Source organism: Atta cephalotes, assembly GCF_000143395.1.
Source record: "Atta cephalotes unplaced genomic scaffold scaffold00017, whole genome shotgun sequence".
Taxonomy (NCBI): domain Eukaryota; kingdom Metazoa; phylum Arthropoda; class Insecta; order Hymenoptera; family Formicidae; genus Atta; species Atta cephalotes.
The window spans coordinates 121,848-139,724 of NW_012130081.1; the positions used below are offsets into that span (position 1 = coordinate 121,848).

The 17,877-nt window shown below is 33.7% G+C and overlaps 1 protein-coding gene across 1 annotated transcript in view; it reads left to right on the top strand.

Moving 5' to 3' along the window:
• LOC105618616 (diacylglycerol O-acyltransferase 1) overlaps positions 1 to 17,877 on the top strand; it is a 102,463-nt gene that overhangs the window by 81,731 nt on the left and 2,855 nt on the right. The window contains exons 9-10 of the mRNA XM_012200147.1: positions 7,393 to 7,437; positions 16,037 to 16,215. Coding sequence (XP_012055537.1) covers positions 7,393 to 7,437; positions 16,037 to 16,215 — 224 coding nt within the window. The remainder of the gene's footprint in view (positions 1 to 7,392; positions 7,438 to 16,036; positions 16,216 to 17,877) is intronic.

Genomic DNA, 17,877 nt, shown 5'->3' on the forward strand with positions numbered 1-17,877 from the left:
GAGAGTAGAGTACGTANAGAGTAGACGAGTAGACGGAGTAGAGAGGAGNGTAGAGTAGAGTGAGNGAGAGAGAGAGAGAGATTAAGAAATCTACGTGGATATTGCTTCCTTCGGATCGTGAGTCGCGAAAGGAGAAAATTGATAACTGCGGATGATGCTTGTCGGAGGGTAATCACTTTTTACTGGCGTGCTCCAGACTGAGCCTCGTTATTCTTACAGGGCAGAATGAATGGATAAGAAGGTCGGGCACGAGCCGTGCCGCGCGCGACCGGAAATCCTCGCGATTTCCTCTGGCAAGTGGACGATTAACCCCTCCAGCGTTGAGAAATCCATCGTGCAGCGCTTGCTTAGTGACAGTCTGTGCTTCTGCACGAATACATTTTTACGAATAATATCGCTCGTTTCAATTATCGCTAAATGTAACTGCCAGTCTCTTATTTAGTCTTGCTTGCGATCTCGTTTCTACATTATTTCTTCTTTTCATTTAATCCTTTTATTTTGTACTATCGTCTTATAGATTTGTTTTATATCTGATCTGTCATGTAATTCAATGTTGCTAAATATCACGAATGATTATTATGTCACGAAAGTACAGAGAAACCATTGTTTCTCTGTGGCTTCTGCCTATAGAATTGTGCGGCTTTTTGCTTTGCGGATCGATTGAGCGATCGAGGAATAGCAGAGAAGATGTATCGTGCTCTGGCTTATCGGCTCACGGCATACTGCAGTTTAAAGGGATGAGCGTTTAAAGGATTTTCGGGAATACGTCGAAAGTGATTATACTGCTTCGAGAAGCATGTGGCTTTACGATAGTTATGACATATGGAACATATGAAACGTATGAAATGTATCGATTTTCTAATGATACATATTATGTTCTCATACATACAGACATAATTTTGTGTAATATAATCTATTAATTATGTGTAATCTAATCTATTAATTATGCGTAAACTAATCTATTACATTATATTACATTTTATAAATATGAAGGTGGAGAGAGAAAAAGAGAAGGGAGAGAGAGTTTTTTTGAGAAAAAATTTTTTATAAAAAATTTCATAAATACAGTCCGTTTGTGGGATTGTTAATTAAAAAACAATCTTATTTATTTATTTATTTCGCGAATTTATGTCCTTTTATATTCTCTATTTCTTCGTATATATAAACCTACTAAGGCGAAAGGATCAAGGAGCGACGAATCGGGAAAAGCTGCATGGCATGCACGATGTTCGCCTATTGCTCGTTTTTCCTTTCGTCGGCAGGATTCCAGATACTTGACCAACGTTGAGGCGGAATTCGCGGAATACCAGAAGCCGGTCACACCTTCTTGTATCAAAGTCGCCGATATGCGTTCGCTGGCAGGAAGTTCTGCTTCGAGTTATGACGCTGCAAAAATTCTTCCGATCCGCTGCGATAGGCAGAGTAAAAAGAAAACGTTGAGACGGCAGCTAACAAGTAAAATCGCTGGTGAAACTGCACGTGACTCAGAAGGATCGGATTTTTATAAGAGCGATCTCGTGTGTTTTTGCCGGTCTTCTTTCAAACCTCGAAGAAATAAACTTGTGAACGCATTTTCTTTTTAATATAATTTTCTTCATCAACATCTTAATATTTCAAATTCTATGGATTTTGTATTTCTTTAATTAATATTTTTCTTGCATTTCCCTTAAAATTTGTATCTACGTAGAAACTTTTGAATTTTGATGTTATATAATCCATTTTCGACTAATTACATCGTCGGATCCAGACTTCAGTGTTGTTCCAAAGTAGTTTGAAAATCCGCTCGATGGACGTTATTACAACCGGCCGCTTAACGTATAACGACGAACAGTGGAACGTGCTTGTCTAAAAGACCGAAAAGCGAGACGAAGTTTTATTGCCAGAGTATCTCTGTCGAGACGAAGAATCTCAGACGGTATTTCTTCGACTTTTAACTGACGGCGAAAAGCGGACGCGAGTTGTATTTCGAATATCTTGCAGAAACATTTCAATCTTGCAATGTTCGTGATCAAACAGGGAGTGCGAAGAAACTGAGATCTTTTATAAGAAAGAGACTCAATCGTATTGGACTTTTGCGAGAACTGTTGCGGCCGGAGCGAGTTATTGTTTTATTTTTTTCCAGCCTGTTTGTCACGTCAGAAAGAAAGAAAGAAAGAAAGAGGTAGAGAGGAAGGGAGGGAGAGACTGCAGGCGGTATTTATTCGACTGCTAACTGGTACCAGAAGACGTTAGTGAGTGGAGAATAGCGAGGGTAGTTGTCCGCGGAATCCTCTTTTTGCCGGCACGAAACACTTAAGACCACGTCGAGTGCCTTTTAATCCTATTTGTCTTCCGCTGCGCTCCAGTAGCATAGTCTGGTGGAAGCGCGACTCTGGAAGTTGTCAGATCGAAGTAAATATTTTGGTTGCCTGCAGAAAGGAGTTGAGTTGAATTCTAGGCATAACTCCGAATGTTAATTCGCCGAAAAACAGACTTTCTGCGTAATGAGTGTAGGAACACGACGTGGAAATTTATTTGACAGCATTAAAAGCATTTAAATTGTTCTTTACGTATTTATTAGATATTTTGGATATATTGTAATTAAATATTAAACTTTAAATTAAATATTAAACATGCTAAGATAAATGTTACATTTTATTTTTTGAAGAGAAGTATTATTTAAATAAATAATATTTTAAGTTAAAAAGCTTAGTTGAATATCTCGACAACGATCCAAGTTTAGTTACAATACTTATTGTAATTATAATATGTGAATCTCGTGTAATATAAACATCTTTTGATGCCCTGCTGCAATTTTTGCTAATATCAATAAGAACTTAAGAAGTATTGATATTTAATGATTCATCGATTTAGAAAAACTGCGAATCTCTTGATCATCTCGCATCTGCCTCGCTCGTAAAATCTCCATTAACCATCTACGACGTGCGTGCGTGATAAGGTATCGGCTCTTCGGCCAAATGGTGGCGCGATGTCTACATAAGCACCTCTCGTTCGCCACGCCATTGTCGGCCAGCTGAGATTCAATCTAACTGAAGCGAATTCCCAGTATCTCGAGTACTTTCCCCGACGGCAGGACAAGATGTTCGCGGATGCAAAGTGTAAATCTCTCGGTGCTAATTGAAACGACGACGCGCGAAGGAAACGACTAGCGGCGTTGAGGGGATTGGATGAGGTCGCTTCGTTTCCTCGACAGTACGATGGCAAGGCAATTTTTTTCACTTTTTTCTTTCCTTCCCGCATTTATTTCTTTTTTTTCCATCCTTTCTTGCATTCCGGAATTTCGCAATGTATATATTCGTTGAAGTACCACGAGTAGAGTTCAGTTTCATACCGCTGCGAAAAGGTGACAACACTCGACTGTATTACGTCGAATAAAGATGACAGATAGAAGACTTGAAGGAGGAAAGTGTTATGAAAAAAGGCAATTTTTGCATCAGTTCATTGTATCTTTTCGACTTTCGCGCTTTTTTAAATATATTGGCAAATATCTTCTCGCTTTTAATAAGTGCCTTATTAACTTTAATTTACAGGGTGGCGCATTATTGTCATACTATTTGTTTTAAGTATAAGACGTTTGTTTATAATGTGTTGTCTTCACTTCCACCTAATTTTGATTTTGGTATCATACCTATATAATAGAATTTTTAAGTATAGAATTTATTTACACAGTTAAAAAAAAATCGATATACATAAATATAATTTAATGACATAATTAAACGGTATAACGTTTCCTGCGCACTGCATATTTAACGGATATTTTATTACTCTTATAGTTAAAAGAATCAATATACCACATGTATAGTTTTAATAACATAATTAAATGACATTAACATTTTGTGCGTTCTGTATGAATATTTGACGGATATTTTATTGGTATTTTTGCGATCATAATATATTCAATTTATTATCGTCTGTATATCTATAAATTTTTGTAAAGAGTACTATTCTTTACATAGATATGAGAATCACAATGCATGATTGAAAAGCACTTTCTTTTCACACGCCTTTACTTTTCATTCAAAAAGCAACGCTTTGATCGTTCGCGTTGCACAAATCCTTCTTTCCGACGGAAACAAGATAGATAAAGAGAACGAATAAGAAATGGAATAAGAGAAAGAAAAGAGAGAGAAATGTGGTTCGGATGTCTACGTGTTGGACGACGTTTTGAACGTGATCGACCGGAGGAAAATCTATCCTGCTTTTATTTTCGATCCCTCGAATGCCCTTCACTTTCCCCTTCTTTCGTCTGCATCTTGAGTGCTGCTATTCATTCGCGAAGGTTCTCTCGAACCACCGAGCACTTTGGTTGGAATGCAATCATTTGGGAGACGCGGTGATTCCACGAGAATACAAATTCAACTAGCTCGTTTTCTCCGAGGCGCGCTTATGCAAGCGATTTTATATTGATAATGTCTTAGATCTTTTTCATTAACGATTATTTTTATGTTCTTTAAATCCTTTTTACCATCGTTTCCTCTTAAGGAGCTTCTTTTAATCGTTCAATTACACGCAGGAAGGCTGCGTTTTATTAGTAGATGCACAGTGTAAGCCGAGCTTGCCACTTGCCCCGGCTCGTAATTATCAGGCCGCGTAACGTATCGTGCCTCATTAAACCTGCTGTAAGCTGTAAAGTTGGCGCTAAGAAAACATGGAATCCTCGTTGGGACAACTTGTTGCTGTCGTAAAAAAATCATTTTCTTGGAAACATAAACGTTTGTTTACGATACAGTGTTTAAACTTTAGTGCCACTCGTTTGAATCGTATCCTTTCAAATCGAACTTGCCACAATTATTTTTCAAGTTTTTAAATATGACGATAAAATTACAATAATTGATATACCATTAATCAGTAATATATAAGCGGATAGAATATACAGCACGTTAATCGTTTCATGTAACACATTATCTTGCGGATCACTAGCTAACAATATCACTCTGTATCTCACCTTTGCCATTTTTCTGTTTATTCTGTTGCAACAGTGACAAACGCGAGTAATTTAATTAGCATTATGATATTGTCATGCTGCAGAATATTAACTGTAATAACGGCAATACGTCACGATAATTGCAATTAGCATGATCTAGTTGTGTGTGTTTCATTGTCGTATTAAATCTATTATTTACTGGCAAATGAAATGCACTTTTAATTATCACTTTTAATTTATTAAATACTTAGTTAATTTTCAAATGTTTATTTTGTAGATTACATTTTTGTTAATTACAGTGAAAACGAAATTATATTTAGAAAATAAATAGAAATATTCGTTATAGTATTATAAAAAAAAAGTATAACTTGAAATATGTTTAAGTTCAAATCTGTCAAGAATTATCTGTCAAGAATAAATCTGAAAAGAATTTGTTGAATTATGTTAAAATATATATCTTGCTATAAACGAAGTATTTCGAGACTGGCAACTTCTCTTTACATTGTACAAAGAGATGCCGCTGTTTAAGAAGGAATGCGGCCATTGGCGCGTGCATACACGCACAGTAATGATGCGTTGAAGTCGCGTGGAAGCTCTGAAGGTATTTATTCGCAAACTTGGTATATACAAACGTGGTTGGGTGGTTGTTGTAGCATTCGGAGGGACCTCTTGACAACCGCCACTTAAGCGAAACGCCGGAGGGACGATTTCCTTTCCTTGTGTTCAATTAGCGCCGTGTATGAAATATCAATTCCATCGGTGGAAAGCTCCTTATTCATCATAGACCGAGTGTAAATCTATATCGAAGAAAGGAAATTCGGACGTCTTTTACCTGATATGGAATTATTATTAAATTTAATTAAAAGTTCATTTAATTCAATAATATATTATAAGTGCATTAACAACATCTGGATCTCCATTAAACTTTGTTGATTAATTCTACTATTCATTGGATTCGCATATTAAATTTAATTATATTCGATACATGAAATTCTGTTTTTGATAAATATATATTATCTCAATTTGGATATCAATAATATGCTTAAGGATGGACAGATATTATTATTCATCGTTTACGTATTATCTAAATAAATCTGAATTTTTTATTACTAATTGATTCTTTTTAAAATAATATCCTGTAATAAAACGCAATATAATAACTATGTCACAGATAGCGAACGTATACATTTAAATAACATATAACATTATATAACATTTAAGAACATATATCACTTAAATTTTTTTTATATGCTCTTTCAACTTTAGAAGTTAGTGCAATTGTGGAACGATTTAAAATGATAATTTGATATCACGAAGAACAAGGACTAATTTTTTGAGATTTATTTAAAAATATCTAATATTAACCAGATTAAACATCTAAAATATAAAGATTGAATTATTGAGTACAATAATCTAATGGAAAGTAATGCTTCTATATGAATTATTTGTAGCTGAATTGGAATATTTAAATAATTAATAAATAATTAATAAATAAAACACAAATCTCTAAATAATCTCTAATTTCTAAAATGTAGTATGATAAGATTCAGTTTCTTGATTTCTTGCGTGTTCAAGACTTATTCACCATTGATAGAAATGTATTCAATATCTGAAATGTATTCAATATCTGAAGACTATGTTGAGAAATATAAATAATTAAAGGATTATTTCTGTTTTATTTATTAAAATATCCTAATCCAGTTATGAGTAATGCTTATGGAGGCATTACTTTTTATTTAATTCTTACAAAGAATTAATTCTTTACAAAGATTGATAATCTTTTAATATTTTATTCAATAATCTAATGCCCTTCATTTTAATCGCGTCATTATTCTTGAATGATATAGTTGTCGAAGATATTAATGCTGTATAAAACAATATTCCTCAAATAATAACAGAGTATTGATATCATATAACCGCATTTCGACACGCAGATTAAATTTTGCGGTTTGCTTCCTCGATAGTGACGTTAATCTAATTTCGCGTGGGCGTTCATCCATAAGTAAACCTTTAATTGTGTTGCAACAGAGCGTAACATGTTGTACAGAGATACGTATAAATATCGCAGCCTTTCCATTCAGAAGAATTGACGATTCATTGATTTGATTTTAGCTGTCACGCACAACTCAAAATTTATATCGCGCTCGATTGTGATGTTTTTTGCAAATTTTGGATTGTATAATTCTAAATGCGATATGTGAAATAATTCAGCTTCGAGTATATCGACGAGCTTAGAGCATATCGTATTTACGATCTTAAATCCAATTAGAAAGTTACATTTTGTAGTTGGTAGCACGTTTCGCCCTCTCACACCCACCCTCCTAACTCGCATTTGTTTTGCGTTCAGCTTTAGGGCATATCTACTCATTCCTGCTGCCTCTTTCTCTTAACACACCCCTTCTCCGCATGTTTCCCACGTATTTACCTTCTACATTAATAATCTCGTACCTCTCTCGTTTGCGTTGCAGAATATGGACGTAGCCAAGGCCTCCGAGCGTCTTCTCAAGCTGGCGGTGAGTATGCATATATGTATCTATGTATATATAGGTGCAAATTTATAAGCGTGTACCGTGTGTCCGAAATAGATGGTAAGTCAACCATTTTAAAAGCTTCGTTATGAGGTAAACTTAGAAGATGTCTTCAAAGGTGGCAAATATTTTTTTTAATATTTCATCAATTTAACGTTATTGTTGCGAATAAGACATTACTGCAAACATATAATTTATTACATAAATTATTAAACATTTGTATTATTTTAACATATATATATATGTTAAAAGAGAATGAAAATAATAATATATAGAAGTTTAGCTATCGAACGGACAATTTTCTACACAAATAATCATCTTATTTAAGGTTAAAGCAAGTTTCGCTGTATTATTTTATGTGTGAATTTTATGTGTGAATTTTATGTATGAATTTTAGTTTGAGCAAGTTTCCTTATAATTACGGAAAGAACGATTTTGCTAAAGTTTTTAAAAATTTAGGTAAATAGAGACCTGAAAATAACTTTGTTGAACCATCAAAATAATTACCGTAAATGTAGGTAACTTGGGACAGTGTAAATAATTTGGACAACAATTGTATGTTTGTTAAATTTAATCATGGAATCGATCCAGTCATTAAAGATTTAAAATTTAAACTTTCTTTAGTGACTCATGGATCGATTCCATGATTAAATTTAACAAAAATACATGCTGTTCCAAATTACCTACACTGTCTCAAATCACCTATATTTACAGCACGTATAAAAATTTCATGATAAGTAATGCTGCAAAAAGTTTTGATAATCTAGCAACAAGTTTGTGCACTCTACATAATTATTTTGATATTCCAACAAAATTATATATAAATTTTCAAATCTTTATTTAGCTAAATTTCTAGATACTCCAGCAAAATCATCTTCGTGTAGTGATAATTTAGATTTATCATCATGCGATACTGTTTTTATATCTTATTTGTGAAAAAAAGAGAAAGACAATGTATATAGATACTTCCAACTTTCAGTGCTAGATTTTCGCTCTTTTTCCTCAATATACTTCTTACGAAGAAAGTCTCGAAGAAATATTTGCGAATTCAATCTCTCCCCTCCCGCAACAAAACGCAGTTTCCATCTGAGTTTTGTTACGACTACGAGCTTGTTCGATAGAACGCGGGATAGAGAAAACTTGTATTAAACTACGTGTCGTCGATAAATGCTGCGCTTAATATAACGCGTTGTAAATCTATTCCGTACATAAGTCTGCAAGCTGGCGCTAACTTTCTTGTACGAACATTTACCAAGAACATAATCCGGAATACTTAAGATAGAATTTCCAAATAGATAACAAGAATATTCAAAATCCTTAAGATTATTCATAACTGTTCTGATTCGATGCTGTATATTTCATTTGTCATTTTATTCATTTATGTTCTTTCAACGGTTTTTAATCTAAAAGAATAGAATGAGAGACGGTTAGCTTCACTGTTCTTGGTTAGATCTTTACAATAAGTTGGATCTGTTACAAGTCAGAAAATAAAATAAACTATCCGTGGAAACGTGAAATAGGAATGTTGTGTTTCTTCAAGGAAGAGCGAGTTTAGAAAGAGATACAGAGAGGATTTTGTAAGAGCTTCAGGGTCCTCGCAGGAAGTACGCCGGAATCTATGAATTCCTGATTTAAGTTTCGTCGTGCGTCGGTCGTATTCCCGTGACGCTTCCGAGTGAAATATGCATGCTCGACGATGGAAAAAGGTCGTTTGTCGCCAACTCCGTAGGAAGATCGATGCACAACGATATGCCGAAGATGTTTCGATACTTCCGATTCGCCTGTTTTTTCTGCCATTATAAAAGCAGTTGCTGGAAAGTGAATATCGGAACAGTATAAATCTATCTAAGAGAACATAATCTTTTTGGAATAACCGGTTATGCATTTTTATAGAATCTATAGAGGAGCCTTTACTTTCAACGATAACTTCTTGTTGAATTTCAAGTCGATCTTTTCTTCGCCGTAGTTTAATCTTCAAACTATTGATAATCTTGGAAAGAAATTTTTGTAAAAAATAAACCTTATCTGAAATTATCTTAACATTATAGAAGATTAATTTCTTTCGATATTCAATTTATATTATATAGCTGTTATTCTTTGTATTTTTAACTTTTGTGATAAAATAGATTAGATAGTCTTTGAATTTTTAATTTCTGTATCTGCAGTTGAACGAATATACTATTAATTTCTTTCGATATTCAAGTTATATTATATAACTATTATTCTTTGTATTTTTAACTTTTATGATAAAATAGATTAGATAGTCTTTGTATTTTTCTGTACCTGCAGTTGAACGAATATACGATTGCTTTCTCCGCACATCGAGAACGTATAACAAAAAGAAAGTAAAGAACTGAAAAAATGGATTAGTATATGTGCAATGCAATAGTTTGTTCATGCAAGCGTCATAGCACTCATCGCGTTCTTGCATCGCGCGCCGACACGCTTCGCTACTCTTCGACATTCAGACCGGCCCAGGCGATTCCGCATCCGTTCGTCCGCCGTTGCTTGTTATTCTCTCGTTAGCTCGGTTGCTCCGGATCGGAACTAGCCGGCCGTAGTGTTTCGAGTGCTGGGCGGAGTTCAGTGAACCGAATTCAATTATATAAATTCGTCCCAAAGCGACTGTCCTCGGGAGCGTGTATAACGGCGCGCGGTAAACTAGCCCGCGTCTGGCCGTTCGGTAGACGTCGATTACTTGCGATTAAAACAGTAGACCGACGGTCGTGCATGACCGAGTTTTGTTATGGAACTTTCGTTCACTTCACGTTAATTGATCGTTGAGCTGACTGTGCTCCACTGTTAATTATCGGCCCGTTCGTCGACTCGCGTCACCGAGCTTTTATCACTGAGGCACCTCAGCACGCGACTATAATGGGGATGTAAAATAAATATGTAAGCTTTATTATATTTACGAAAATCTTAAATACGACTATATATTTGTTTGCTAAGCTTATTCTACAATTACATTAGCATATTGTAAGTGATAGTAAAATTGACTAATAACCGATAGAATATAAAGAGAATATTCTATTATAATTGATTGATTCTTACTGAGAAAAAAATATCGAAGCAAATGCTTCTTCAATATTTATTAGTTACGAAAAAATTTGATTGACGAAATATACATTTTTGTGAAATATATCTTATTAATTATTAATAAAAAAAAGATAAAATGACTTATTTGCTAGAAATAAAATTTTATTTCGTTATATTTAAATAAAGATTTATTTCAGTAAAATAAATATGTTTCTCGTAGATAAATTTTTCAGTCTTTCCTCAGTATACAGCTACAATCATTTATAACTATGCTTATACAATTGTAGAATGGACTTTACAGTGTTTTAATATATTGTAACATCTGACTTGCAGTTGATTTATCTATTCGTGATACATTATTAGTATCAAAAGTCAATAAAATATGACGAATTTAGATATTAGAGCAAATATACATAGTACTAAAATAAATTTAAGCGCACAAAAGAAAAAAAAACTGTAAAGGATATTAACTTCTTCAATACCAGTATTTTTGAAGTCTCAAAATAATAGTAACATTGGTTATTGAAACAGAAAAAAGTCTTTGATGTGTCTTTTAATATCATGCGATAGGGAGAGGAAAACACACATATACGCACACACATGTACGTATACCAGCCTCAGGGCAAAATAAATTTCTTCGTGTAGAAGTAACCGTTCCTTTCCACCAAAGCAAGGCAAAGGATTGCTCATTTACGACAGCCGCGACATTCTATTTGTCCTTGCGCACGTGGAGGAAAAATAATTGTTTGCCGATCGCCGGACTAAGTCCGTCCCTCGATCTTTCGCGCACCCTTACTTTTCGTTTACACCGCAAATAGCCGCGAGAGACCATGGACCTCGGGATCAGTGTGACCGTCGTGGGTTAATTGCGGTTCTTATGTACGAGGGTGGCACCGGAAGAAACAGGGCGGAACTGCAATGCGGGACGGGACTTTAATCTCGTCGTAATGGGGAAACGCAATTTTCCCGCAGTCCGCTTTGCCAATGAGACCCTTTCTCTCTTCTACTCCTAGCTCTCTTTCTCGGCTCGATCTCATCTTTTGCACACGCCCGCGTGTCAGTGCTTCGAAATCCCTTTGACTTTGAAAATCATTCGAAGTGCAAAACGGCTATAATGGCCGATTACCTCATCGCTTTTATCTATCGATCACAAGGATTACAATATAGGCACATTCTAATATCTGACATAATCCTCGACTATGTATAAAACATATTCATGCCTTATTAATATAACTTCGAATAACGATTGGTCATGTCAAAAGAAATATCAAAATACTGTAATGTTATTTCTATTATCTCTAAAATATTTTTCAGCAATGAGATATAAATAGCCAGTCTTCGTAATTGATCAATATCCTTAATACGAGTCTTTTCGAACAATCTTGAGTGGCAATTTCGATTATATTCAACATTTGCATACTTTGTGAAATATAACCCCACTCTCCCGTTCGCAAGCCAATAGCTGACTCTCGATAAAGTTAAAAAATTCAATCCGTCCTCATTTACATTCTCTATCCCGACCGTTATTACTGAGTTATACCTTTCACATGTTAATGTCCTTCTAGACCTAGTAAGCGTAAGCCGTCTCCGATAGACAGGTACATGTCGTGCACCCTCGAGACACGGAGAGAGAATGGCAGCTGAGAGGAAGGGTAATGTCAGCGATCGAGAAGAAAATGGAAAATATCGATTGCCAACATAATGCGATGCACGCGCTTAGGCAGGTCGACTTATTCTCCTACTTTTTTTTTCTCAACGACTACTAATGATGCGGATACGTCGATCCGTATTACGCGCATGTAGAAAATCTCACGGATTGTCCGCAGCGTTTCGTAATACGATATTCCTGCATTATCGATGAAAATCGACTGTCGGATGGTGTATGTAAGCCAAGCACGCATTAATGTTATGCGGCCGGCGATGAGATCAAGCACGAATCGAACATATTGCTGGTTTCTTGCATGGGAATCAATGTTTGAGTCGCGCATCAATATGAATGAATGCTCTCCTGTTCGCGCGACTCGTGGATAATATTTTCTAGGAACTTTTTGCTGGTTTTAGAATTATATTTCTTCTTTAAATTGATAAATAATCCATATACAATTAACTTGATAAAAAAAAAGTCTTCTCTCTAAATCTTAATCAGTGAGAAATCAATAATTATACAGTGGTATATACTTGGCACTGGATAATCATTGAATTCAATTAAAAAAGAAACAGCATTTTATAATTAAAATACTAATATTTGCACGTTAATTTCATCTTCTTTATACACTAAAATATTTATACATTAAAATAAATATTGGTTAGATAGAAATAATAATGATTAGCTAGTTTAGAGATTTCCATATTTAATTTACTGATTATGACATTGACATTATTGACACATTACTGATATCAGTAATTATTCACTGATTCAAATTTAGTGAGTTTAATGAAAAAAGAGATAGATTACTATATATATTTGCATTTCTGATAATGCATGACTAATTTCAAAAGATCTAAGAATTCAAAGATTGATATGTATCTAAATATTTATTAAAAATAGATATAAAAATTCAAGGATTGTCAAAAGATAGAAGTTTTCAAAATTCTAACTATATAGATATATATGATGTACAAACGAGAATTTAAAGAATTGAATATCTGAGAAAATCAATATTTTTCTATCTTCGAAGTTTCTTACTATTGGCGAAACAATATACACCTGCGTATCCTTTGGGCGCATTTTTATCCTTTCGGAAAAATTTTACATCTCTCATATAACTGTCTGAAAAGAAAGCACTTTCTTTTTAGGTAGCCTCTGGTCAAAAAAGCAGCTTAAAGTTTACCGCTTTTTCCTTTGTGGTATCGTCGACGTGTCTCAAACGATTCACTGGCTTCTGCTATAGTCTCTGTGCCACTATCTTTTTTCCCCTCTCCGTAGATCTCAACCCTCTTTCTTCTTCGGTAGCATCCCCAAGTAAACGAAATTAAAACGCCGAGGTAAGTTTTCCCGGACTACGTGGACGCCGGAAGAGACTGCTATAGGAACCAAGAGGAAGTGCTGAGGGCTTTCTGTCCTTTTTTCGCGAAAGTGCCACGAATGCCTTGCGGCACAAGAGACTTGACCTTTGTGCCTGGCAACATTATTAAGTCCTTTGCCTCGCGTGAGAGAGCTCGGTGGAAGCACGCGGATGATACCGCGACTCGGCAGCCTCGAAATGGCATCCGAAACGAAATAACTTTGAAATTCTTCGTCATGAAAGCAAGCGGTACGTCGAGAAATTTTCACGAAAGTATTTGTATGATACTGAGATCGAGCCCATATCCTCCTTTCTACTTTCCTTATTCTTTTTGTCGCTACTTCTTTGATGCGGAAACATTTATTTTGGTTGTCGTTGCATCACGAGAGGCATGAATCGAGCATAAAAGAAAAACAATCAATTTTAAAGTTGAAATAAAAAATAAAAGTATGTAAAGAAATAATAATATACCTACATAACGATGAAATCACGTGTTGCTTTTTTTTTAGTTTTTCGAAAGTATTTTAAAAGTATTTAAAAAAGGAAGCATACATTAAGAAAATATGGCTACAATAAAATACACAAGGACTTTTAACGTAGTATTATGTATGCGATAAATGATCAAAGGCTCGGTTAAAGTCACTTTCATTAAAGCATAATTAAATGAACAGACGGGATAATTTATAAGTTCGTTATACAGTCCTCTCACTTTCATTTGCAGATGCGTAAATAATACTGTAATACGCTCGTCTCCGCGCCCTGATTATCCTTGTTTTAGTTTAACTTTTTTAGTGTCATGAGGTGTCACATTTTATTCAGTCCATTAAGAACTTGATACATTGCATATGTATGTGCATAAGAAAGCTTTGACAATTTTTTTGATCTTTTTATAATCGCGCTTTTTTCTTGCCGTTTGCATTTCAAACGCATCTTACTACTCTTATATATACGTGTTTCTCGTCTGCGAGAATTTTTATATTACTATTTACTACTTTTTTTTTTAATAAACGTATCTTCTATTTTTAAATAATTCTCAGGATTTAAATATCTTAAAAAAGAAAAATATAATGTCTAGTAATATCTAATTAGAAACTTATAATTATAAAGAAATATTAAAAATCATTTAAAATAAATTTACAATGAAATATCATTATTTCCATGCATATAAATAAAGATATATCTAAATTATTAACTTTCTGTATAAGAAAACTTACGCAGATATCTCTCTACTTACGACTACTTTAAGTTACGGATTCTTAGACTTACGATCGATTCGCTAAGAATTAGAAAAGATGAAGAGTAAGTTAAATTTACTTAGAGATTAAAATTAATCTACATTGATGTAAACCAGCATTAACTTATTTTTTCACATAATCTTATTATTATTATTTATATTCAAAATGATTAGTAATATAAATATTACTAGAAGAGAAAAAAATAATAAACATTTAGGCCCATATTCAGAATGTGTTTTTTTTTATCAACAAAAGCTCGCTTTTATTTCTAAAATTCTATAGTATGCGTAAATTATAGCATGTTAGCGTGCTAACATTGTTGTAAGCGCATTCTGAATACGGATCTTATAGTATATGATTATTACATATATGACTTATGATCGAAGTCTCCCCCCTTGTAAATAGAAAGATACCTGTATTGTACTCTATAAATAAAATCGTGAATATATTTATGAATTTGATATTAAAGTGGAATCACGTTTTTAATATATCAATATATTAAATATTTATATATTTTAATATTACATATTTAAAATTTTATTCTCTTTTTGGAAACGGACAATCGAAATTTCGAATTCATAAAATATTGACAAAGTAATTTATATAATAAGTAATATTATATAATATGTATTAATATTAATATTATATAATACGTATTAATATTATATAAAAATAAACTTAACATAAATGAATAAAGGAAATATCATATTCCGTCATAGTGAGTCTTTTGGTGTTTTAGCATGTGTAAATTTTTACAATTTTCAGTTTAAAAAATTGTGCGCTGATTATTTGTCAATCCTGAAACTTATTGTTAAATTAAAGCTAGAATATGCAATATCGCACATTAAAAAGAAGCAATTTAATATTATTAATCCTAATAAGTATTTTTAAAGTATCGTAAATAATTTATTGTGAAAAATATCATCTCAGCTACGATTCAAACCTAGAACTTCTGAATTCCGTGTGGGCATCTTATCAATTTGATTATCAAAACATAAATAAGTTTACCTTATATTAAATGAATTATATAAATAGAATACATTCTATTCTTGGTGGATTAAGCTCTTAAAGCTCCTTCTTGATTCTGTTATAAATGACATTCTGCGAATGATATTTCATTTTTGTTTTTGTCATACGACAAATTTTTCAAACCTGTTAATTAGCTATGAGATAGAGAGATCTGAGGAGCTCTCTATTCTGTACACATTTGTCGTACGATAAAAACGCACAAATGAAATAGCATCCTGCAACTGTAATGATTCTAATCATTTACACTTATATATTTAATTTTTTTTATCGTTTCAGATACCAAATCATCTAGTATGGCTTTGCTTTTTCTACTTGATATTTCACTCTTCTCTCAATCTGTTGGGCGAGTTACTACACTTTGCAGATCGGAATTTTTACAGTGACTGGTGGAACGCTAACAATATCGATACGTTCTGGAGAACTTGGAACGCGCCGGTGCATCGCTGGGCTGTGCGGTGAATAAACCGTTTTATTTATAGCAATACTTGATATCAGAAATTTCTTTATTATGATTTTTTATAAAATTAGTTGAAAATAGTTGTTCAATTGCGCTATTGTTATTACATTCAGCTTATTGAGAGATAAAAATGCAATTTTTATTTGACTTTACATTAATAATAACAACTGTTTTTTAAATTTTTATAATTGATATAAACAAATATATGTTTCATTTAACACATTATTATATTATTAGTTATATTATTAGTTGAAATATTGCCATTTTTAGAAATGATAACGTGATTATCGTTATATTTTTAATATATTAATGACTGAATGACTGAATTATTGCAGTAACTGGATTTATTATTAGAAAGCTCATTAATTGTAAGAAGGAACATTATAAAATGACAGCTTTGATCGAATTATATATGATAACTAATATGTGTTATTAAAAAGTCTATTAAGAAAAAATATGAAAAATGATAATATATAGATAGTCATTTATTGAACGAAGTTGAATGTAATTAATGAATGTATGCGCATAAAATGCATGCAGCTAGATGTTTTTGATGCATAGAAACTTCTCTTCTTTTACATAGACTGAACGTTAGATCATATTATCGTTATTGGCGAAAAATGTAATTGAATCTTCTTAAAGAGGAGCATACTTATTAACGAAGTTTAACCTCGGTTAGATTGAACAGAGGAAAGTCGATCAAAGGTCCGACTTGTGACGGCCTCATCTCTTTACTTCTTCAACTATTTTTATCTCTTTCTCTCTCTTCCTCTCTCTTTCTCTCTCTTTCTCTTATATACCACTCCCTTATGCTATTTACCCTTTGCCATCTCTCCGTTCCGTAATACTCAGTTTCTCGCGTACCTTCCACGCTATAGAAGGAAAAACTCTTCCGGCGCTTTACTTTGCACCTTTGACTGTAGAGATAACATGATTATATAATAATGCAATACGCGTCTCGCTGAGGTTATTTCACAGCTATGACCGTCATTTCAACATAACATTTGTGCATCGTCTCAATAATTCTGACACGCTTTACCTATTACATACAAACATCAAGTAGGTAAGGAAAAATGTCGATCTCTAACACTTTGTGTACTCAATTTTCTTTGTGTAAAGTTGCAAAAATTTCATTAACCTAATAAGCTTGTCGACATTATAAGAATAGCTCGAGTTTTTACGCATAGTTATAATAATAAATTTTCGCATAGTTATATACATGTATGAGGACATTATGTGAGACATTACATGAGAGACAGTTTTTCGTTTTATAAGACTGAGCTTCCTTGCGAAAACCTTTTATTCCGCCTAAAATGTCTCCTTCAACCCATACATCTCGGCTGTCGCCGCCACATTAGATTATACATCCCCCGCTCAATACAATCAGCGAACTTCCGAAAGACTTTTCTAGCGGGCCTTCCATCTTCTACGGTTACCCATCGCACGTGCACCTAACAACTCGAGCCCATAGTGACGACCTCCTTTCAAGAACGCGCTGGTTCTTTGTACTTTGAAAGTAGCCCAAAAGAAAGTTTAAATCCTTGTAAAAGTGGCCGTACGAAGTTCTTATTATGTGACCGAGAGAAAAGGGAATCGTCGGAATTGCCACGTACAAACTGCGCAAGGTTTACCATGAATGTCATGTAAAGAGTCAATCTAC